Below are 26,851 nucleotides of genomic sequence, written 5' to 3'. Positions count from 1 at the left end.
CACTTAATAAATTCTAAAACTTGATAAAAAATGATGACTTCACAAAGACTAGTTTTTTATCACTTTTTAGATAGGCATATTAATATATTAAAAAACAACGATTGCAACAACATACACAATACTTGTCAATGTTCTTTGCCTAGGGTGAGCACATAATAAATGACACTTGTTATTGCTATTATTGTTTTAAAACTATTATTAATTTAAAAAGTATAAATTGACATTATTAATGTTTATTGAAAACAAGGAAAGAAGAGATTTCTAAAATTAGGTCCAATAAAAATAATTTTGTGATAAGCTTAAAAGAAACTCTTAAAATAGTCCTAATATGTTTCATGAATACAAGGTAGAACAATGCAATCATGTGAATATTTGAGTGAGAGAGTACACTTTTGTTTATACCTGCAAAACCATTTGGCTGTTGCAACTAATGACTGAGTGAATGAAAAAACAGTTATCAACCAAATGATATCTGTTTTGGATTACAGATAAAGAATACACTGAATGTTATACCTTGTTTATCTTTGCTTGAACTAAGGCTATGAATACCTGGTCAGTTGGCAAAATTATGTCTCCAGAAATATTTATAGGCCATATAATTTAATATGAAGGAATCAGAGGTTAGTATAGAGAACAATGGGGAAATTTTCCTAAAAGTTCAATTTAGTTTTTGAAAGTTCACATGTAAAGCAAATGTATAGAAATGTATAGATTTGAACACCTTGTAGTAATACCAGGAGATGATATTTATGAAAATCCATCCAGTTTTAAGTTCATCAGCAGGTCAAGTATGAAGAGAGCTCAAGAGAAAAACTACAGTGTTCATAAGTTGAATTTAAGTAAACATTCTCACTTACCCCTTGGCCAAGTGCAACCCGCTCCAATGCCTTTAAGGAGAAAAAACAAGACAAAGACTTTTGATATATTTAGTCTTACTTTATAAGATTTATAAAAGCATAAGATTTATAAAGTTATAAATACACTGTATAAGGTTCTGTAAAAGTGATATTTGGAAAGATGAATTCATCGATAAAAATGTAAGTCAACACATTAAAATTGTTAATATTAAAAATGTTAACTAGTATACTTATATAATTTAATACTAATTTATAATGGGTATGTGTCATATACATAAATACATATATGTTCCAATTATACATCTTGAATTTCAGAAGGAACTAGAACATAGAAAAGTTATGAAACAAAGTGGTCTTGACTCATGTTTACTGTAATTAACAATCAACTAAATTCAAAGCTAGATAGGAAAGGTAGCAGAATACAACAATTACTAATAGGGCATTATGTAAAATTGTGGATGTGTAACCGACGTGATTCTGCAATCTGTATTTGGGGTAAAATTGGGAGTTCATAACCCACTTCAATCTAATGTATGAAATATGATATGTCAAGAGCTTTGTAATGTTGTGAACAACCAATAAAAAAATGTAAAGAAAACAAAATAAATTCAAAGCTGGTAGTATGTATATATAGAGAAAGACAGATATATTTACATATTTTAACATATTTCTTATAATTTTTAAAAAATATTTTCTTATTTGTCAATGGACTTTATTCATTTATATGTGGTACTGAGAATTGAGCCCAGTGCCTCACACATGCTAAGCAAGTGCTCTACCATTGAGCCACAACCCCAGCCCTCTTATAATTTTTAATGATTGTATAATTTTATCTTTTAGAAAACAAAAATGAACACATTATAGTGGATAGCTTATTTTAGAAAAGCATTTTTATTTTTAGTCTGCATATATACATAAAATCAAGAGTCAGAAGAGAAAGTACTGAAACATATATTTTTACAATTTTATACATATTGGATTATATTTATAGTTGATCTAAAGCAATTTTACAAAATGTTCCTCACATTTCTAATAAATACTCATAATCCAATACTTGAAACTTACATGAAGGACACCCTCATTGAATATTTAGAGCCAAACAGAAAGTTATGAAGACAGCAGATTTTTATTAGATAATTTTCTCAAGAAGTTAAACAGCAACTGGCTCAGAATAGATTTACTACTGAAGATACAATGAGTTTTCATTTATGGCACTAGTTGTGGTAATTTTAAGATTAAATTTTTGTTATGGAATTTTCTAAAGGCCAAAGAAACAGAAGAATTTTCAAAAAGAAATTATTTGGTGTCAATAAAATTAAAATACAATGGAGAAGGCTGGGGATGTGGTTTAAGTGGTAGCGCACTCGCCTGGCGTGCGTGTGGCCCAGGTTCGATCCTCAGCACCACATACAAACAAAGATGTTGTGTCTTCCAAGAACTGAAAAATAAATATTAAAAAATTCTCTCTCTCTCTCTCTCTCTCTCTCTTAAAAAAATACAATGGAGAACAACTTGGTACTGATGAGCTTATTTTATAAATACAAATGATAAATTTTGACTACATAATTAGAAGATAATCAGATAGGTAATAAGAAGTTTCTAGTAAACATTAATATTGTTTTTGGGCAATCAGCAGAAGTAATAAAATATACAAAGTGTTCCTTTCATACAAATCTAAAATATTTTTGCAGTTATACTAGGCGTAATAAATGCTGACGAGGTTGTTCTAATTGGATTAAAATTTTATTTCTGGCTAGGAACTTTATTTATAAGTGTCCCTACAAAGGCACCTTTTTAATAACCCTTAAATATTTGAATATTTTTTGAAAAGGTCATTTATATAGGAAACATGTACCCAAAGAAATATTCCTTAAACTTTCCCAAGTTACTATGGAATAAAAAAAAAAAGTAGTAGTCAAGGTGAGCAAGGGTTGTAATGGGGTTGAATTCTGTCAGAAAGTGACAGTGGTCAGGAGAACTTAAGAGCATCATGGTCTGCAAATTCTATATGTATGGGATTTATTCTTTAAAATTTCTTTCTTTAGTTCTTTGAATGTTTATTTCTATAAAATTATTCCTGTTCTTTGTAGTTGTAGATGGACAGCATGCCTTTATTTGATTTGATTATTTTTTATGTGGTGCTGAGGATTGAATGCAGTACTTTACACATGCTAGGCAACAGCTCTGCACTGAGCTACAGCTACACCCCTTGATGTCTGTTTTTCAATGTGGGACTTTCCTTAAGACATCTAGTGATTTTTGATGGTTTATTTTGTTCATTATAATGGGGATACCATAAACCTGATTAATACATTGTGCTTACATGTGGGCCTCTCCATAAAGGACTAGATTTATACTGTTTCATTGTAAAACACCTGATGCCAGTATCTTCAAGTATTTGGACTTAAGATAGTCATACTTCCTAAAAAAGCCTATTTTAGTATTTTCCTATAGAGTATAAATAAGCCTGGCTGTCAGCATCCTAGGAACTATATCATTCCAAGATGACCTGTTATCTAATATCTAAGATTCTGAACAAGTATCATTTAAACCTAAAATAAAGAAATAAGATGATTTTCCAGAAAAGTATTTCTGGTAGGGTTACATAGGAAAATAATTATTAGAATGTAAATAGAATTCTAAGATAATTCTAGGATATATAACCTAGAAGATTGGTATATTACTTCTTATGTTGCTAAGTAACCATCATAGAGACAATGGGCCTTAAAAGAATTATCCTATGGCTAGTCACTAAAACAGATTATCTAATCAACTATACTTAATGTAAAAATTTATTGTATAAATTTAAGGTATGCAATATAATGTTCTGATAAACACACATATATATTGAAATGATTATTGCAGAAAAGTAATATAACATACCCAACTCAGTTACAATTGAAACCCTACTCTTAGAAAAACCTTACTTAAGAAATGTTCTGTATATAATACAATAGTATTAATATTATAGTCCTCATGTTATTTAGATCTCTAGATTTAGTCATCCCATATAACTGTGATATTTTAAATTTCTGATGACAAAAAATATCCACTTACACCATTTAAATGGTTCCTGTATAAAACAACATTACATCCTGAAGAAAGACCACATGTGTTATAGTGTTCTATATCTAAGTATGCTAGTCTAGTTAAGCAAAATAGTTTTTATTTAACTACATAGTTATTTCATGTCCCAGGTACAGTAATATTTTTCCCATTCCATAAAAATTTAGAAGACCAAAAGACTTTTGTAAACAAACATGAAGACACTAAATGGCTAAGTATAAAATACTGAATTGATTCTGTGTTTAAGACTTGGTATTTGGTACATTTCACATAATAATTATATATAAACATGTTAGGACAATGCATGAAGAACAAACAATTTTCTCATAATTTATAATATATAAAAGCATTAATGTTGATGCTCTAGAAACTTCAGAATTTAATTCATGATATTAGCTAAAAATAATAAATTTTTACAGCATATGGGTAAGCTTCTTATTCTAGGAAAAAAATACAAACATACCAAACAGGCTGACATTCTGGCATTATGACCACAGCACCACCTCTCTTCCTTTAAATAATGGCACATTGGAAATCCCCACTTTTCTTGCATACATTCTGCAGATGGGGGAAAAATATGGATACTTACATAAAATTCTTCTTCTTTTAGTTAAAGTAAATAATCTATTAAGAAAGCAAATCATTCACTGAGAAAGTCAAATAGCAGTTAAACATGGAAGTGGTGATGTTTAACAGTTCATTCCAGTTTGTTAACTGGAAGCACATTAATGTTATGAAAATGGTATTTGCTCAAAAACAGCTGCTTTGTGTTTAAGCTCCAGGTCCAATACCAACCAATTTGACAAAAATATTTCTGTAAGATTTAGTGCAAGAATTTAAAATGCAAATTTGGTGTAACTGTTGGAGATTACTCATGAAATTACTCATTTATTATAAATTACTCATTTATTGTAATCTGATTTTGACATTTGTCAATTTATTTAGGATAATATGAATTCATTCCTAAAAATACTGAAGCATGATTTTTTTTTTTTGCTACTATGATCACTTTGCAGAAAAGTACATGTTCTTGCTTAATCACATACTGAACACCCCAATTCGGAATTATTACACATTCAACTTGCTCATGTTCAAATCCCTCATTTAGAACTATCAGTTCCTCAGGATCTTTAAAAAGGAAAAAAAAGACCAATATCTTAAAGTGACCAATTTCTTAAAGCCTGGAAAATAGATTTGAATTTCATAAAAACTATGACAATGAAAAAGAAAATTGGGACAAACATAAATATAAATTACTATTAGGTTAAAAAATAAAATAGAACTAAATTTGAAAACAAGGAAACTCTTTAAAAGAAAGTGTAGTTGAGGTAGAGTTCACTAAATAAACTTCTTCACTATGAAAGATCAAATGAGTTTTGATTAAAAGAAAGTTTAAAGTCATTTCATTCATTTATATTATGGGCTGGGGATTGAACTCAGGGCCCTGTTCATGCTACCCAAGTGTTCTACCTCTGAACTACATCCCTATTCCCAAAGTTTAAATTTCATGCAGTTCAGATATCAGTAAAGCAGTTTTTTTCAGGTATTAAATTAGAATTTATAATAACCTCTACTGTTAATCATTTGAAAATTGGACACCCCCCAGAATATAAATATTAAGCACACTACTATTTATATAGAACTTAATATTGTGAGACACTCTTATAAATACTTTAAATGTATTAACTTCTATAGTCCCTGAAGCAATTCTATAAAGTAGGGACACAATTATTTTCATGTTTCAGATAGGGAAACTCAGCACAAGCAAGTTAAGAAAACTGCCTAATTTACACATCTAGCACAGGACAGACAGATCTAAAATTTAAATCTGGAAGTCTGACTCTGAGACCCATGCTTTTAATTACCAAGCTATATCAATGCATATTCACAAATAATTTCACTTATAACTGCATAAGACTCCAAACCCTTGAAGCCTATCGAGGTCCTAGGAACTCTGGTTATTTCTATTTCCAAGATGATTTGAAACAGTGATTTAACTTTTCTGATTTAATTAGGAGACATGATTATTGCTAAATCAAAGTATTACTACAGCAAAATTTACTGTAAAGAGTAAGGGGCTGGAGAGATGAGAGTATGCTATTTTATTCACAGTGGTTAGAAAAAGTACCAACCAATAAAACTGCTAATTTTTCATCCCTACATCCATCCTATCCTTGTTCCTTGTAGTAACAGATAACCCAACTGTCCATACTAAAGACTGAAATTCTCAGTATCCCATGAAGCTACTATAATAGCTACAAGAAAAAAATTTTGATTAACTGGGTGTGGACAGTAATGATGTATGTAAATAAACTCTAGGTCATATGCTTATTGGGGGGTGATGCTCTTTCCCCAGTACTCTCCCCATTCCTTTCAACTTCATTTTTTCCCCTGAATATGTTATGGTGGTAGGCTGACTAGGAGAATGGAACAACAGAACAGCAGAATCCTGGTTCTTAGAAGATTTGTGTTGGTAGACAGTTTCCATACCAACTCCAATTGTCTACTTGTGGACTGAAACAGAAATATCACTCTGTCTTGTTTAAGTCGTTATTACTTTGGTTCTGAACCTATTAGCACCCTTAGAATATAGCAAATTTTGTATAACACACCAAAATAAACAAATGATGATGATGATGATTCTATTAAGAGGCAAAATACAGGGGATAAAGGAAACAATAACACAGGAACACCCATATACAACAGTGGTCGAATAATTCTCTCCTAAATAATACAAGTTCCTTAAGGACCTGATGTTTGAACACAGACTAAAATTAAATGAGGAATCAAGCCAAGAGAACAGTGAACTCTCTATATCCCTGTGCTCTATATCCAACAGCCAATTAAAAAATATCTACACACACACACATACACACACACACAAACACTTGAAAAAATGAATCTGTACTGAACATGTGGTGACTTCTTTTTCATGCCATTGTTCCTTAAACAATACACTATACCAACTATATACATGACATTAATATTTTATTAGTCATTATATGTAACCTGTAAGGGATGATATATGCAGATCATATGCAACTGTTATGCTGTTTTATAGAAGGATATTGAGCATCTGAAGATTTTGGTAGCTTCTATAGGAGTCTCTGAACCAAATCCCTGCAGAAACCAAGGGACGACTGTATGAGGGGGTGATTTAATAAAACAAAAAACAAACAAACAAAAAACCTAAGCTTCCAACAAACAATATATGCTCTCCAAAAACAGAACATAATATCTTCACAATTCAAATTAATTGACTAGCAATTTCCCAACTTATTCTAATATCTAAACCAAATACCAAGAAAGAAAGAAAGAAAGAAAGAAAGAAAGAAAGAAAGAAAGAAAGAAAGAAAGAAAGAAAGAAAGAAAAGGAAGCAAGCTTCTAACACTGGAAAACAGGAGATGACAAATCACTTATGGCAAACATGAAACAAATTTTACTAAAAAAAACAAAATAAGAAAAATAACGAATTTATAATAAAAGCTATATTTAGTGAACCATCAATTGCTCTGTAATTCACCTTGGGCTGTTATGGGACGGAGAAAAAAAACAAACATGTCTACTTGCCTGAAAAATAGAGAGATTCTCCTGGAGCAAAAAATTAAAGAAAACTTGGACAAAAAAATATATTACTTAACATTAGATTAAAATGTATAGTACTGCTGAAAATACATTATACTGGAAGGGGTATATCATTTGCAGAAAAAAAACATAACATAAGAAACCTATAGCCAAGTGGTTTCCAAATTCTTGACCCATAGAAAACTACTGAGATATAATAATTATCTCTAGCTGTAAGATATAAGCCATTTCATTTTATTAAATTATTTCTAACTATAAGCTGTAAACCATTGAGTTTTGGGGGTGATTTCTTAGACAACGTTAGATAACAAATGCTGCCAAAAAAGTAGCAATGAGGAGTGAGGAGGTGATTATCCCATACAGAGACCTGAAACAGAAAAATCTTCTGTCTGGAAGGTATGTAAATATTCTTCTTTAGGCTGGGGTTACAAAAGAAAATAAGCAGCCTTTCAGAGATGATGCTACAGATAAAGACAATTTTGGTAACTAACCCAATGAATGAATTCTAGAGGCTGTAGTAGAAGGACTTTGGAATTGGAGAGAAGTAGAAAACACAGACAAAATAAAGGGCATATACAGATTCATCTGATTAGCATCCTGAAAATAAGGAATGAACTACGAGAATTGGGGTGGTGGCTGACATGTACAGGGATAAGAGGCATGATGGGATTACTTTTCTGAGTCTCTAGGAAGATAATAGTGAAGCTAGGAGTGTTATAACAATAGGAAGAGAAGGGAGAGAATTTTTCCAAAGGAATGATAGAGTGTTCTGGACTTTCCTAGTCCAAGTTCTTACTTCTGGTGAAGAAGAGAAGACCTCTGGAGACACATGGAATCCCTTCATTTCCAGATGGTACAGCATAGGACCCAGCAGGGGTACAGTACCACATGGAACACACTTAGTTATCACAGGAAAAATGGAGAATCATAAAGGATGGTCTTACTTCAGGTATGTTTCCTGACTTGATCTGATGAAAGTGAGGAGGCTAAAGGTTCTTCCTTACATAAATTACGGTTATTCTCTTTCTTCCTTCCTTTTCCTACTAAAGCTACTATTTACCACCAGTGATTAACATATGGCAGGCACCCAATAAATATTTAATATATAAATGGAAAAAGTAAAATGCTTGGGAATAAAACAAACTAATACTGGGCGAGATAAGAAGCAGATTAATGGAGGGATATTTATGTTACAAAAGGAAAACTTAAATCACAATGATGTTATAATCTCAACACTGATTATAAATTCAATTCCTGCCAATCAAAATTTCAACAGGTTTTTATCGATCATAACAATCTGATTCTAAAATTAATTTTCAAGAACAAATGTATGAGATTAGCTAAGAAAATTCTGAAAAATAGGAAATTTGTGAGACTTGCTTTTCCAGACTTCAAAGCTTCCAACAAATGATTAATTAAAACTGTATGGAACTATTATAAGAATAAACATATTAAGGAACTAAAATATATTCCATAAATACAATGTATGCAGAGGGAGCCATTTCATATTATTGTGGGAAACTACTGACTATTCATAAACAGCATTCAGAAAAATACTAAATTAGAGCTATTTCTCAAATCATAAACAAAAATAAACTCAGATGTATTATGAAATTGGATAAAATGAAAACTATAAAAGTCAGAGGAAAACATTTAAAATAAATATAAATCACAACAGGAAAGGCTAACTAGAACGTGGTTCATTTATTTCATGGAATATCTGTAGTATATAAAATTACATATGTGTGTATATGTTTATACATGTGTAATACATACATATCTGCTGAGGGCCATTGCCAAGTAGGAATGACGCATTGAAATTAACTTGCCAGCATACCCCATGTTAAATGGACTTGCCTTGGAAATTTGCTGTGACCTTGCATGTGTGTTTGAGAAAGGTGACCCTGCTCAATGACCAGGGTGGATCCAGGTTTTAGGAAGTATCCGGGTTTAAGATAATTTGGTTTTAAGGCGTTCCTGGTCCTTGGGTTTAGGGCGTTCCCGGTTTAAGACAATAGGGGTTTTAGGGAAGTTGGAGGTTGAAGATTATTGCTGCTGGGATTAGGGTGTTCCTGCTGCTTGTTCCCATTGAGTTCTCGTGAGATTCAAATGGGATTTGAAAAAAGGCCTTGTGGAGTAGGTGATTTGGGCGGCAGCAGAACGGGATTGCCCGAGAACGTGTGTGTAGAGGCCTGTGTGAGTTCGGGAATAAAGATTGCTGTTTGAATCTACAAAGCTGTGTGGTGGCTCGTGATTCTGTGCCCAGCCAAGACATTGGCACATATCTATACACACATACATACACACACACATGAAAACCCATGAACAGATTTACACAATGTATTGCTAAATAAAAAGACATTGTTCTTCCTTATCAGATCATCTTGATATTCTTTTTTATCTTTTCACTTTCCTTTGGAATGTTCTCAGGTTCAGATTATTTGCTTCCTTTTTTTTTTATTCTCTGTACTCCCTAAGTAATTTCATTTAGATTATGATTTAAATAACAGCTATATGTTAGTAATTCACAAAATTCTCAATCTAAGATTTGTCCTGAAATATCCAAAATCATTATCCAACTGATAAAAAACAGTCCATATTTGAATTTCTAAATGATACGTCAAACTCAAGCTGCCACAAAATAAAAAATCTCCATCTCAGTTCTCTTTCTGTAGTCATACCCAGCTCAGCAGACCACAACTCTGTCTTTCCGTTGATTTATACTTTACTTCTCTCATATCTCCATAAAGTCAATAACATCTTCTGGGAAAACTTACATAATATATCCAGAATTTAATCATTACTTACTAATGCTCCCTTTTCCAGTCTTACCCACTATCAGCTCTTATCTGGACTACAGCAATAGCTCCCCAAGGAATCTACTTGCTTCTGCTCTTGACCCTTTGCATTAGCAAACCAGTCTCTTTGTTGTAACTTTAAAAAGTCAAGCAAATTCTGCCTTGGGGTCTTTACTTAATACTCCCTTAGTATGGACCACTGGTCTCTAAGAAAACTGCATGGTTTGCTACCTTCAACTCTCTGCTCAAGTGTTGTCTTAACAATAAGGCCTTTTCCTGGTTACCTTATATAAACAAATACCATCCCTCCAATCTCATTCATTTTATATTTCTCCATAGTACCTATCATCTTCTAATATACTATTGTTTTTTTTTGTTTTTTGGTTAAAATACTCTGCTGTTTCGCTGTTTCCACCCCCTAGAATATAAATAACATGAAAACAGAAACTTTTCCCACCTCTAGCTAAAAAGTATCTACTATGTTGTGGACACCTGATAAATATTTGTTTAAAGAATAAATAAATGAATGATTACTTTCAGTTTGATTATTTTGTTTAAAAAAACCCTAAATATTTGTACAAGTAAATATTTATTTATGTAAATGTAGAGAAAGAAACGTGCAAAGACAATGTCATTGTCAATGCCAAGTTTTCACTGCTATGTTTGTATAATATCAGAATTTATTTTATAATAATATATGTATGTATTACTTATGTTTGAGTTTATTCACAGTTTGAAACCCTTTATTAAATCATCTTTTCTTGTACAACTTGCGCCTATGTCAATTTTGTAATGCTTTATAACAAAAAGATAAAATTTGATAGTCATCTTAATATCTTAATAGTCTTCCACAAAAATAGTTTTTTTTTAAAAAGTCACGCATATATTATTTACCAGCTCTATTTTTTAAAAAAATTAGTCTTTGTTGCATGTTTTTCTCTTCCAGGATTCAGTTAGATTCCTTAGGTTTCTTTAAAAAAGGTCCTGCAAAGGTATCTGAAGAATTGCATGAAAGAGTGACATACTCCCAGTAGAAATGACATCTCTGTTTTTAAGTTTATGAACTAATTTTCCTCCTAAGAGTTTTACAGTTTTAAAATTAGCATCAGAATGTATAGGACAATTCTGTGAAAATTTCTTGATTTTCATTTCAGCTTTTTACCCAAAAATCAACTGAATCATTTTAGCTTTTAAATAAAGCCAATGTACATGGCATTCAAATTACTTGATAAATGTAATATGGAACTGACAAGATTTCTGAAGTTCTAATAGTCTACTGGTTTCTCAAATGCATTAAAATTAAGTAGTAAAATACAGTTAAGTAATTGTGTAAATCATATCTACACTCTTTAGCATTAATCATGAACATAATAAAATGAAGAATAAAATTAAAATGGTATAACCAGAAAAGGATTAAATAGCTAATTCAAAAGCAAGTAAGTTCTAAAATTGGCCTACCCACTTAATATAATCAGAAAAAACATGGATGTAAAAATTTGGTAACTTAAAAAATTTATATGTAGATGCTAACCATGATTAAAGCTATGAACAAAGTACTGCAGAAAAATCCAAGATTTCAAGATATTTAAAGAAAGTTATAAAACAATGATCATACACTCATGGCAATTAATTCTTACTATAAATTTACTGAGTACCTACAGATTGCCTTTTATTATCTTCACTAGAATGCACTTTTAATTTAAGTAACTGAGATACAGATTCCATATATAGGCTTTGGCTTCACAAAAGATTCTAAAGGATATAAATGGTAATGGTAAAATGGTAATTTTAACATTGCATAAATATAAAAAGAATAATTATATCTGATTTGTTTCCCTCTGGACCATATAAGGTATAATTATGTGTCAACTTGACTATGCCACAGGATGTCGAAATATCTGGTTAAAACATTATTTCTGGATGTGTCTACAAGGAAGTTTGGAGAAGAGAATGGCATTTGAATTGGTGGAGTGGGTAAAGCAGATTGCTCTCCCCAGTGGGCATCAAACAATCCACTGAGAGCCTGAATACAACATGAAGGTGGAGAAAGTTAATTTTTCTCCCTCTCTATCTGGCTGCCTGAACTGACACATCTGTTTTTTCCTGCCTTTGGACTGAGTTTAGATAACTGCCACTCCTGGTTCTCAGGCCTTCTGACCCAGACTGGAAATAACATTACTGACTTTCCTGGGTCTCCAGCTCTCATAATAGCGACTCCTCAGCCTCTATAAACACTTTCAGTTTCATTATATAATCAATGTTTTTAATATTTCACTTATCCTTTCATTAAGAGCACAATCTAGATATGTAGTCTCATGGTACATATGTAAAGTTATAGTGTATATACAAAGAGAGATAAAAACCCAGTAAAAAGACATACACATTATTTAAATACAGTTATACCTACATAAAAACAGTGCATAAATAAATCAGTCAAGGTACTGCTGTTTTGGTATTTTTATGCACAACTATAAAATGGCAAAGCCCAGGTAGTAAGAGAAAATAATGTGTTGGGTTTGGTAAACACTGTGATAGCCACAACCCAATTAAGTCTCTCACTGTTTATGATAAGCTTGTTTTATTGTTAAGTCTCTGCTTTTGATAAAATAATTTATATTGAGACATATATGGAATGCCTGAAACAATCTTTATAACTGTATTATGGATCATGTAACTTCATTCCTATAAAAATTTCAGACTGAAAATGAAGGAAATTTAAACAACTTGCATATAATTCATTTACCATGGGAAAACAATTTTAAAACAGTATATTATTATCAAAATATGATTTGAAGGCATTTGCTCTACAGCATCCAAATCCAGATTATAAACTATTATAAACTGTAAATTACGTTTTAAAAGTCTGTCTTAGGGGCTGGGATTGTGGCTCAGCGATTGATTGCTTGCCTAGCACGTGCAAGGCCCTGGGTTCGATCCTCAGCACCACATAAAAATGGATAGATGAAATGAAGATATTGTGTCCAGTTACAACTAAAAAATAAATGTTAAATTTTTTTTAAAAAGCCCGTTTTATTATTAGCATGACAGTCAACTTTTATAAGTTTTGCTTTCATATTACTTTATATCCAAAGCACAAATGAATTCTCTTTACTACTTCTTTTAAGTGGATATATTAATTTCTATTTTAAACTTAATCACATTCTTGGATTCTTTTATTTACCATGAATGCAAGGAGAACTTATGCTGAACAAATCCCATTTGCATGAGCTTCAAAAACCACTTTATATTCGCCACAAAAAAAAATAATGAGGTGCAAATTAAAGAAAGAAAGGAGCAAACTGCATTAAAGACCCATTTCTAAATACTGCTAGGCAGCAAAAAGATGCCTCAGGGCAAAAATAAAATCAGTGCCAACATTCAAGAAAACACAGAGCTAACTGAAGATCAGATACAGCTGTCAGTGTGAAGTAACTGTACAAAGAATGCCAAGTACATCTAGAAATCTCTATTCATCTGATATTAATTGGCAAGAATTTTTCTGTGACATAGGTCCAGGCAGTGAAAAGTAATGTGATATTGTAACAAAAGCTTATAAACAGCTGAACCTACGAGGCTGGCAGCGAAATCTATTTATCTACTATAAGACTGAAAAGAACAATACCTAGAATAGCTACCCCAGAAACTTCTTTTCATGCTGAGATAGCAACTGACAGATTCTCATTGAATTACTTAATTAGCTAATAAATTGTTAATATTGACAATTAAGAAAATGAACACTTAAACATGTATTTGTTATGAATTATTGTTAGACAAATTTACTTCTTAAAAGCCAGACACAAAACACTCTGGGAAATATAACAACATTTATGGCCATTATTAAACATAGTTTTAAAGTGTAATTTTCAAAACTTCACGTTATCATCCAAAGGGAGAATCATATCAGTAAAGCAGAATATTTGTTTATGCAAACCCAATTAAGAAAAAACTAAGCTGAAATATTTTGAAAAGTGAAGTTCTGTTTAAGCAACAGGCATGTTTTGGAAAGCTTCATTAGAGCCATAAGAGACAAATCATCTAATTTAATCCCTCTTGTTTTACTAGTTTTATAGATAACCCACAAAGGCTTAATTAATTTATTTCAAGCTATAGTGCTGCAGAAACAGAATGAAAATTCCAGTCAGTCAAAGCATCTCTTTTGTGGATATTTAACAATCATAATTTCTATCTATGCTTCCAATGTCTTATATATAACTCCAATATCACACTGTGGGGGAAATTCACATATTGTAAAATATAAACATACATCACATTCCATTAATGTGGTATTAGAGCACCTATCACCATCTATTACTACTGTCTTATTTATAACAAAATCTACTATTATACTGTACATTTCTTTAAATCATTTCAATTAGATATTCCCAGCCTCTAGCAAAGTGGGCTATAGATGAGTACAGAATTTGCTGAGTGTTTCTAAATCTAGGCACAATTCTAAATTGAGTAAAAATGTGTAGTGATATTCTCATTGCCCTGTGTTATTGTACTAAGTTCTGTGTGCTCATGATTTTAGAGTTCTCATTATAATTTCATGTTGGTTTCAAATTAGGAGTTGCTAAAAAATTTTCATGCTCCAATCTCCAGATTCTCAATCAAGTATTGAAATGTTAAGAGTAGAATGAAGGGGCTGGGGATGTGGCTCAAGCGGTAGCGCGCTCGCCTGGCATGCGTGCGGCCCGGGTTCGATCCTCAGCACCACATACCAACAAAAGATGTTGTGTCCGCCGAGAACTAAAAAATAAATATTAAAAATTCTCTCTCTCTCTCTCTCTCTCTCTCTCTCTCTCTCTCTCCTCTCTCACTTTAAAAAAAAAAGAGTAGAATGAAAAAAAATGATTTAAAATATAATCATTTATAATTTAATGTAAAAGTTTTCTTCAAATTATGATTTTGAAATATCATCAATCATATAATTTGTTTTAAAGCTTTATCTTCTCAAATTGTATGCAAAATTCTTAGAGAAAATTCTAGTAATGAACATGCGATGCTACAGGTACCATGACAGATAAGCAAAGTAACATATTTCCTCTTCAACTTAGAAGTTTACAATCTGGAAAATTATGTTGAAATTCAGCAGAGAAACTGAAGTTCTCATATGAAAGGCTGGATGACTGAAGAAATACTTAGGGAGACAAAAATATTCTTTTGTACTTCTTAAAATAAAGCAACTTATCCCTTTAACAAATATACATAGCTTTTACTATGTACCAGATACTGCTTGGGATGCTTAACACAGCACACATAAAGTGATTTTCAGTCTAAATGGGCAAATCCAGTTACTTATGATAAACAAATTCAAAAAGCAATGTTTTATATAACGTAGGGTACAGGCAATATACTGATGGAGCTAGCTCTTTGCTGGCTCTTAGTGACTCCAGAAATATATGATTTCATGCGTCTCTTCCCAACTTAACTTTTGTAGTGGTATCAGTTTGGTAGATTCAAATTGGCCAACCTGGGTATATTTACACCATGGAAATCAGGAAATGCTATACATTAGGGGTTTTATAAGAACCAATGATTAAACAACATGCCACTATTGGCTACAACCCACTAATGTGTTATGAACTCAAATTACTGGATTGTGAATCACATTTTATAAAATTAAGAGAAAGGAATGGAATAAAAATGTAATAATGCATTGTGTGTTTTAAGATTACCTATTAAAGAATACACATTAAGGACCAGGGTTGTGGCTCAGTGGTAGAGCGCATGAGTGAAGCACTGGGTTCAATCCCAGGCACCACATAAAAATAAACAAATAAAATAAAGGTACTGTGTCCATCTACAACTAAAAAATTAGTAAAAAGAAAAAAGAATACACATTAACCAAAAAGAAAATGATTAAGTACTTTTTGTAATAAAATGTATGCATTAGTTTTAGATTTCTCTCTTTAGGTAGTAATGTAAAATATGTTTTTATATGGGTCTGATACCACCACTATAATTTGTATAAAAATATATTTTTCTTCCATGAATGTGTTTTACAACCCTTGTAGTCATTCACTCTGTTGTGGTTAAAGATCACAGGTTTGGGAAAGGAAATAAATGCTTTGTAGTTATTAAGTGAATATTTGGAAATTTTTGGTTCCTTCTTAAGGAATACTGAAGAGATAAAATTTAATTTATGATCACAAAAAGAATCTGAATGTGTGTAGATTTAGTTAAATAAGACCTAAATTGTGTCAACATAATCATTTCTTCTCAAGTTTTCTCATAGAATATCTCTACTTTTAATCAGTGCCCAATCAGTTTTTTAAAATTTATCTTTATTTCACATGCCACTTCTGTTTTGAGTACAAGCTGTATATTACATATTATAGTGAGTGTTAGGTGTTACAAAATAAGCTTTTGGCTTTAGAGGAGAACAGAGTGCATGATGAGAGATAAATACTAAATGAACCATGATTAAATAATGTAGTGGATGCCAAAGCACAAGAAAGTACAAAGAAATCACTGCCCCTCTCTCTCCTGTTACCTTGCCCACACTCCAAAAACAGGATACAAAAGAAAGAAGACAGGAAAGAAAGGAGGAAGGAGGACCAGGGGAGAGAAAGAAAAAGGATGCTTTTGCAGATGTGTTAGTTAGTTACTTGAGAGTCTTCTTCGCTCCTTTTTACTTTGCCTGTCTCCAAACAGAGGCTAAAAAAAAAATCAAATATTCATGCTGCCAAATTCCCTTGTTGCTAAAACTTAGCTGTGAACCATTTCAAAACAAAGAAACAAAAAGCAGTTCTAAGACATTTCTGGATACATTTTTTTTTCTCTTGACCAAAAGAGATAATTGAGAAGAAATTTTCTACCCCATGCCCACTTCTCATTAAGACATGATAAGAACAACTGTAATAGTCACTTTTCAGTCCTGAGAGAAGACTGACAATGGCTCTAGTGTCCAGTGTAGCTGAACCAGTGAACCAATCCTAGAATTGCTACCTCCTGACTATAGGTAAACTTTCTATTATTTTGTCTTCCCCTAAGTATTTAAAACTAAAATATGTGTGGCTAAATAATAGCTTCTTTTTTTTCCCAACATGTGGCTCTTCAGGAGTCACATATCTTCTATGTTAAAGACTGCACTTATCTTGAACTTCTTCAATCTCTTTTCTCCAGAGCCCATGTAACTCACCAGAAACAGAAGATGAAAGAAAAACAAAACAATAACAACAAAAGATTTGTGCAATCCAGGTTACAAGAGTTAAAAAAAAAAGACAGGATAAATTAAAATAGGGTATAACTACTAAAACCATGCTAATTTAATCTTAAACCCAATAAACAAAATAACTGACATCTACACAAAAAATAGTTTAGGACCTCAACAGACACTTCTCAGAGGAGGACATAAAATCAATCAACAAGTACATGAAAAAATGCTCACCATCTCTAGCAATCAGAGAAATGCAAATCAAAACCACCCTAAGATACCATCTCACTCCAGTAAGATTGGCAGCCATTATGAAGTCAAACAACAACAAGTGTTGGCGGGGATGTGGGGAAAAGGGTACACTTGTACACTGCTGGTGGGGCTGCAAAATGGTGAGGCCAATTTGGAAAGCAGTATGGAGATTCCTGGGAAAGCTGGGAATGGAACCATCATTTGACCCAGCTATTGCACTTCTCGGACTATTCCCTGAGGACCTTAAAAGAGCGCACTATAGGGATACGGCTGCATCAATGATTATAGTGGCACAATTCACAATAGCTAGACTGTGGAACCAACCTAGATGCCCTTCAATAGATGAATGGATAAAAAAAATGTGGCATCTATACACAATGGAGTATTATGCAGCACTAAGAAATGACAAAATCATAGAATTTGCAGGGAAATGGATGGCATTAGAGCAGATTATGCTAAGTGAAGCTAGCCAAGCCCTAAAAAACAAATGCCAAATGTCTGCTTTGATATAAAGAGAACAACTAAGAACAGAACAGGAAGGAAGAGCATGTGGAAAAGACTACAGTAAACAAAGACGAATGGGGGGAGAGAAACGGAGAGAGAAGGGAAAGCATATGGAAATGGTAGGAGACCTTCAAGGATACATAAAATTATAAGAGGCTATGAGGGGCCAGGGGGAGGGAAAAAAAGGGAGAGAATTGAACAACAGCAGGGAGGTAGAGAGGGAAGATGGGAGTGGAGGGGAGGGGAGGGGGGATAGTAGGGGATAGGAAAGGTAGCAGAATACAACAGTCACTAATATGGCATTATGTAAAAATGTGAATATGCAACAGATGTGATTCTGCAATCTATATTTGGGGTGAAAATGGGAGTTCAAAACACAATTTGAGTCTAATGTATGAAAGATGATATATCATGAGCTATGTAATGCTTTAAATAATCAATTAAAAAATTAAAAAAAATATATGGCAAATGCCATATGAACTGGAAGAGACATACCCCACCCTTATAATATTCTAGAGAAGAAAAATACCATGAGTTACTTTATTCAACTGTGAAAGTTATAAGGTCCAAAATTGAGGAGAGGGAGGCAAAGATTAGGAAATTGTCTTCATCCAACGTTAGCAAAAACAGATTTATCAATTTCCAAACTATCTTAATCTCTGCCAAAGTCAAAGTCCTCTACCCACTTCCTCAATTCAAACTAATCAAGCTTTCCCACATTCAAAAGGCCCTATTCTTGCCGAAAGGTGAGGACTAATCTTTCAGTTTTACACTTAACTTTTACCATAAATCTGGGAAGAAGTAGCAACTGTGCATCCCCTAAGGTGCAGCTCCCTCTATCTCCCCATTTTATTCACATCAAGTCTGACGATGCTTTTGTCTCAACTTCTGCTTCAGATTCCAATCTTCCCATAAGACTGGAGGCTATTCCAAAATGTTAATCATTGGTTGTGGCCCTGATGTTTTTAAACTTAATGAAATTTCCACAGGAGGACAATTTCTATCTATCTCTCTGATGTTCTAATAGTGTAACCCTATAGACAGGCTGACTGGGCTAGAGTTCCAGTTCCTTCCCTTGTTAGCTATGTGATTATAGGCAGGTTACCTAACTTCTCCATGATTGTTTTCTCATCCCAAAAATGAACATGATAATAACAGTATTATTATAACCTTACAGGCATCTCATGAAACATAATGAAAATGAATGACAACATTATTACCTCATATGAATATAATGAGGAATGATAGTTAATAAAGGTAAAGCACTTAGAATTAAGCTTCAGAAATAGTAAATACTTATTAGAAAAACTTATTTTTATTAAGTACCTGGTCTGTGATATTCTCTTAGAGCAGCACTTATGGATTAAGACTCCTTTTACTTAGAATGCTCCTCTCCACATGTTTTTTTAATCTGCATCCTTCCCTACATTTGAGTAACATTTGAGTAACAATTGAACTCAAATGTTACTACTATTGTAAAGCCCTTCTTGATCACTTAAGCAGAAATAATCTTTCCCTTCTAGCTAAAATGGCTCTTTTAATATTTACATATTGTCCCTTCCCTTAGAAATTACTTACTTACCATATGTATCTATATATAATGCATAAATCATAGTTTCTTGTTTATTGTTTTTATTATTAAACACTTGTACATTCAGAGTACCTAAATACAATTATAATCTCAAGGCAAAAATTTCACAGAAAGGATAAGTTTTTAGAACCAGACCTTAGATTCAACTGTACTAGACAGGGTATCACAAAAGATCTCAGAACACAGTTTCTTAAATAAGACAGTCCATTTCTCTTTTGTCATACTCCAGAGGAAGACAGGCAGTACGCTGTTCAGAGAGCTAGACAGGTAAGGTCGTTCTGCCATCCTCAAGAATTGGTCATCGATAAAATCAGCATACCATAGTAACACAGCCACATCAATGTTCACAGCAGCTCAATTCACAATAGCTAAACTGTGGAAGCAACCTAGATTCCCTTCAATAGATAAATGGATAAAGAAGCTTCAGTACATACACACAATGGAATATTAATCAGCATTAAAAGAGAGTAAAATTATGGCATTTGCAGGTAAATGGATGGAGTTGGAGAATATCATGCTAAGCAAAGTAAGTTGATCCCCAAAAACCAAAGGCCGAATGTTCTATCTGATAAGTGGATGCTGATCCATAACTGGGAGTGGGTAGGCATGGAAAAAATGGAGGAAATTTGATTGGTCGGAGGGTAGGGAGGGTAGAGTGGGGCAGGAAAAATAGTGGAATGAGATAGATCTCATTACCCCAGGTACGTGTATGACTGAACATATGGTGTGACGATACATCATGTACAACTATAGAAATGTAAAGTTGTGCTGCAATTGTGTACAATGAATCAAAATGCATTCTGCTGTCATATATATCTAATTAAAATAAATAAATAAATTTAAAAAAGAAAAAAGATAAATAAATTTGAAAAAAACGAATTGGTTATTGACTTTCACATATAGGTTATTATTATTCCTTATTGTTATTTAAAAAATGGGGCTGGGGAGCAGGTTCATTGTAAAGGAAAGGAACTACAAGTTGCACACATTATTTTGACTTATATTCTTTTGGCTTACACTTTGTCAACATGAGGAACAGGTACTCTAGCAGAGTGACATTTGCCCTGCTAAATTAAGAGGGGTCATGCTATTAAAAAAGAAGAGAACAATGACTATTATTTCAATGTTACATTGATACACATAGATACTGTCACACTGTCTACTCATCATGTCACTCCCCTCCTTCCAGTGCCTTATCCGTAAATATTACACACATGCATACAGACACTCTGCCACAGAAAATGCTAGCTCCCTATACAATATCTAGTTTCTCTTTTGTTACTCATACAGTCTTATAGATGGAACTGTAATGTGCCCATCCCAGCCTTCTAGAGTAGATCTATAAAAAGTAAAAGGAAGCAGTTGGGTAGAATTTACAAGAAAGTTCTTTACAGGAGGCTCTCTCAGATGGGGGAAGCTTTTCCACCTTCATTATTATTTCGTTCCATCTGGACTGTAATAGAGTAGTCACAGCTTTAATGTAACCATACATGAAAGATTAATAGAACTGCAATAGTTGGCCCTCACATTCTTGAACCATATGAACCAATGCCAGCTCCTACCTACAGATTTTTCTGGAAAATGTGACAAAAATAAATCTTCAGTGTTTATGCCATAATAGTTCTATTTCCATGTTTTCAAGTATCTGTATTTATAAAACTTATATGATCACGGATGCATAAAGCAATCTAAAAGTAAACATTCAAAACTTTGCCCCCAACTTGCCCTTTTCTTAGTATTTTCTGTTATGTAAATTGCATAAGTGGTCACATTCCCAGCTTCTCAAAACAGAGCCTTGATAATAATTCTTGATAATTTCTGCTCCTTTGCCTCCTACTTCTATAAACAATTTTCAATGCTTCTTGAATTCTTCTATTTACCTTATAACAACTACTGCTGCTCTAATTTCAGTCTTCACCATTTTAGTCTCAAATTAGGTGTGTATCTATGAGACTCTATGTTTGCCTAAATATGAGTTCTATCATTTGGAACCCGCCCCTGTAAAGCTATAAAACCAATGCTCAAGTTTGCCACCACACATATACCCACAATAGCTTCAGTGCTTCCTTTGCCTTCGTGGACTGAAGCATTTCTCTAAATGTTGACCTGATAAATATTAAGTATCTTTTTAGAACTTGAATGTTTGAAAAATATCAACAACAAACAAAACTGATTATATTCAGTACTTTTAGTTGCATACAGGAGAATCAGCCAAGATAACTAGACACATATATGTTGTAGTTAAGTTTTTGAACTCATATTTGGTAAATTTTAATCAGTAGAAATTCAGAAGGCCTGCATTTGTGAAGTACTCCTTTTCTCTATAATGATTTAAATTTGTTTATGCATGGATTACACTCTTTCATTGAAAAGCATGCCTTAGTATAGACTTCATAGGTCCAGTTCCCTTACTGTGAAGGAGACCCAATATTAGGCTTTAGATCCCAATTTGACCAGCACTTGCCTCAGAACAATACTGTCTACCATGTGTTATGGTTCCCGGTTTCCTACTATGGTCTCAATCCCCATTCCTTTCTTTTCCCCTTCTCATATTTTTATAAGTTTTGGGTTTGATTTTTCTTGATACATGCATATTTTCCTTATTTTATGTGGACTCAGCAATGCATTAAAAGAAAAGAAAATACATGATCTAATTTAGCCAGCTGTAGATGAACTATAAGCAGGAAGGTACTTAGGAAAAATCCTACCAAGACTGCTGGAAATGGATCAGACATAACTTCTATGTTCATATATGAATACATGACCAGCGTTAACTCCATATCATGTACAACCACAAGAATGGCACATTCCAAGAATGTATAACGTGTCAAATTACATTCTACTGTCATGTACAAATGAAAAGAACAAATAAAATTTTTTAAAAAATTACTCTACTTGACACAAACTAAGAACCTATATAAGGAAAGGTATCATTCACCCTTAAATTTGTTTGATACAGAAATGGCAGTACCAGGTTGAAATGTGTCACCTAAAGATGGCTATGACTATTTGAATAAATAAATGAACAAAGTAATTAATTATATAGGAGAATCAACTTATTATCTCATAACATTAATGACTGATGTTTGACATGAAGTCATGCTGTGGGTTTTCCAGGGCCACACTGCTGATATTTGAAATGCAGTTCTGCAGTATTTGCGGTGTACTAATCATACTTTTTAAAGCCAATAGTAAGCAGATACAAGAATTCTGTCAGGCCGAACAAATACAAATAAATGAACTTTACCCCACAAAAAAATGATTTTCTTTTCTTGTGTTCAGGTTTTTTAAAATATTTATTTTTTAGTTGTGGTTGGACACAATACGTTTATTTCACTTATTTATTTTTATATGGTGCTGAGGATCAAACCCAGGGTCTTGCACGTTCGAGGCGAGGCGAGGGCTCCACCGCTGAGGCACAACCCCAGCCCTTGTGTTCAGTTTAAGAGGAAACTAAGAAAATTAACAAAGACACCCTCGGAGTTGGTAAGAACTGTGTATCATACTCATTCCTAAATCAATGAAATTAGAAGAGATATGTAGATGTGGTAGTGTTTCCATGACCTGTTTCTACATTTATGAGAAAAACAAACAAGTTATACTGATTGTCCTACCTTCTAGGAGAAAAAGTAATATAAGTGTTTGAACTTAATTATGATAATAATAATCAATGTTAAGACAAATATGGAGGGTTGGAGTAGCAGTGGTAAAGTGCTCGAGCAGCCTTGCATGTGTGAGGCACTGGGTTTGATCCTCAGCACCACATAAAAATAAAAAAATAAAGGTATCGTGTTCATCTACAACTAAAATAAATTTTTTAAAAAAGACAAATATGGGAACATTAGTCAATCTTGGGAAAATGAATATCCTATAAAGAACTGAAAAAAACAGTTTCTGGTATTTCTTGTTCTCTTAGGGACTACTGGCTCATAACAAAAATATTTAAAAGCAGTTTTTAAAACATATGGCATAAATTCAGTATTCATAATGACGCATAAAGTTTTGAGGTATTTTTGAAAACTGGCATTCACAACAGACCACCTCTACAGTCTACCACAGTGGTTTTAGGTAAATATGTAAAAAACATTGTTTTCATAGTAAATATCAACATAAAAAGCTGCAATATATGTACTAGAATTTTCTACTATACTATATTGGACTATTAATAACTCAAATTTACATCCCAAAGGGCAACACTACCCCAATTCAAACGTAAAAACAGCTGTGCAAATAAAGTAAGGGTAAGGGGCAGGTGTATAAGATATGAAGAGAGGGAAACGTGACATTGTTGGCCATTCAGGGATAAAACTCCATGGAAGTGAGTGCTTGATATATGACAGGAAATACACTAATATTATGCACATAAACCATTTGTCAGTTATTTTTATATAATGATCAAACTACATAGGGACTTTTTCTATTTTAGTAAATTCTAGGACTATATAAAATATATTGCATATGTAAAATAAAGCTAGATTCATATTTCATTTATCACAATAGTGACTCCTAAATAGTCCAGAACAAATTGTTTGCCATTGTCTGCCTCCGTACACACACTTTCACACACCATACACCCCTGCACACACACAGTTACTTATATCTTACATTTGTTTATCAATAAAAAGTAAGCTATCAAAATTCTAGTGGCACCCATAATAATTATCTTGGACACTCCTTGCTGTTTTAGATTTTTTTTTCTCCTTGAACTTGTTTAGCCTATAACCCTTACCTTCATTTAATATTTACAACCCAGCTTTCTGGCCTCCTAGATTTGTGTTTGGTTTCCCAAGGTTTTTGTCTGAACTCTATAATTCATGGATTTTATTTTGAGGTACTTATTGGAGCTCTCTGCACTTTGACTTTGATGTACCCTACTGGGCCATTTGGGGTTCAACTTTTGCTTTGGATCTACAAACTGGCTTCAGAGTAGAGCCCATCTAACTGTGCATGGGAGAAGGTGAAATAAATATGTATTATCTTGAGTATATTTCTATAAATCCTACAGAATTCTATATGTCTTCTTAAATAATTATTATAAATACATTATTTTCAAACATGCAATTCATTAGAATGCCTGTGGACCTTCTTTTTTTGTTTTTTTTTTTAATTGTTAATTGATTTTTAAAAAATAAATGACAGTGGAATGCATTACAATCTTATTACACATATACAGCACAATTTTTCATATCTCTGGTTGTATATAAAGTATGTTCACACAAATTCGTGTCTTCATACATGTACTTTGGATAATAATATCCATCACATTCCACCATCCTTGCTAACTCCCTGTCCCCTCCCTTCTCCTGCCACCCCTCTGCCCAAGGCCGAATGTTTTCTCTGATATAAGGAGGCTGATTCATAGTGGGATAGGGAGGGGGAGCATGAAAGGCATGAAGCTTCTTAAAATATTCAAGTCTTGACCAGCCTATATGGGACCTGGGCTCACAGTAGGCCCTGGTCCACCCCACCAATGGCAGACACCCACCAGAGCTCAGGCTCAGGCACAGGACTGCCTCCTCAACCAGCAGACTACCCAGGAGCTCAGGCCCCACTCAGATGCCCAAACTGACATATGCAGGACCCAGACCAGGGTAGGTCCCAGTTCACTAACCAACCCCTCCCCCACAACCTGGGAGCCCAAGCCTAAGCCATTTCCATCTTGGGATACTGCAGACATCCTAAAGACAGTGTAAGGCCAACCCTTTCAGCCCCATCTCTGTAAGACATTGCATCCATCTTGGTGTACCTCCACTATTATCTCGAGTTACCTTGGCTATTGCTGCCACCATGTTTAGTTGCAGTATCATACAATGAGGGCCACCAGCAGAGTCTGAAAGCCCAACATCAAGGTGAGGTACAGACAATCTACATGGGTACTACAAGAATTTAAGGAAGAAACTGTAATATCTGAGAAGATCCACACTGTAAGAAAGGAAGACACATAGATAACATGAATAAACAAGGGAGGAAAGAGCTCCAGAACAAAACAGGACACTATAATAACAGAATCCATGGACAGTGAAATTGATGAAATGCAGAGAAGAAGTTCAGAAGGTTCATAACTAAAATAATCTGTGAATTAAAGAATGACCTAAATGAGAAAATACAAGCAAAAGTTGATTACTCCAACAAAGAAGTAAGAGAGCAAATACAGGTAGCAAAAGATTAATTCAAGAAAGAGAGACTCTGATAAAAACCAGACAGAAATCCCTGAAATGAAGGAAACAATAAACCAAATAAAAAAGACAAAAGAAAGCATAACCAACAGACAAGATCACTTGGAAGAAAACAACAGATAATGAAGATAAAGTATACAATCTAATTACAGAAGGTAATTAGAAATTATTTTGAAAACTTGTACTCCAATAAAATAGAAAAACATCAAAGGCATCAACAAATTTCTCGAAAATAAAGTTGATCACACAGTAAAGATACTAATAAACTATGACCAGAACATCCAAGAATCATGGGACAGCATCAAAAGACCAAATCTAAGAGTTATTGGGATAGAGGAAGGCACAGTGTTTCATACCAAAGGAATGCACAGTCTCTTCAATGAGATAATATCAGAAAATTTCCCAAGCATGAAGAATGAATAGGAAAACCTAATACAAGATGCTTATAGGACACCAAATATACAAAATTACAACAGATCTACACCAAGGCATATTATAATGAAAATGCCTAGCATACAGAATAAGAATAGAATCTTAAAAGCTTGAAGAGAGGAATCAGATCACATATAGGGGGAGACCAATTCATATTTCAGCAGATTTTTCAACCCAGACCCTCAAAGCCAGGAGATCATGGAACAACATATACCAAGCTCTGAAAGAAAATGGATGCCAACCAAGAATCTTATATCCAGCAAAATTAAGCTTTAGATTTGATGATGAAATAAAAACCTTCCATAATAAACAAAAGTTAAATTTAGAACTAGAATGCCTGAACTACAGAACATCCTTGGTAAAATATTCTAAGAGGAGGAAATAAAAACAATGATGAAAATCATCAGAGGGAGGGATTATACTAAAGGAA

The 26,851-nt window shown here is 33.2% G+C and overlaps 1 protein-coding gene across 1 annotated transcript in view; it reads right to left on the bottom strand.

Moving 5' to 3' along the window:
* Positions 1 to 544: 544 nt before the first annotated feature.
* Positions 545 to 26,851, bottom strand: part of LOC308635101 (putative methyltransferase-like protein 25) — a 56,120-nt gene continuing 29,813 nt past the window's right edge. Inside the window, 2 exon segments of the mRNA XM_081269356.1 lie at positions 545 to 887; positions 4,387 to 4,481. Coding sequence (XP_081125482.1) covers positions 777 to 887; positions 4,387 to 4,481 — 206 coding nt within the window. The 3' untranslated portion in view covers positions 545 to 776.

The sequence above is a fragment of the Spermophilus citellus genome (assembly GCF_964194105.1).
Source record: "Spermophilus citellus genome assembly, chromosome: 16".
NCBI lineage: Eukaryota > Metazoa > Chordata > Mammalia > Rodentia > Sciuridae > Spermophilus > Spermophilus citellus.
The sequence above is the reverse complement of the archived record's forward strand: the minus strand, read 5'-3'. Positions and strand labels throughout refer to the sequence as shown.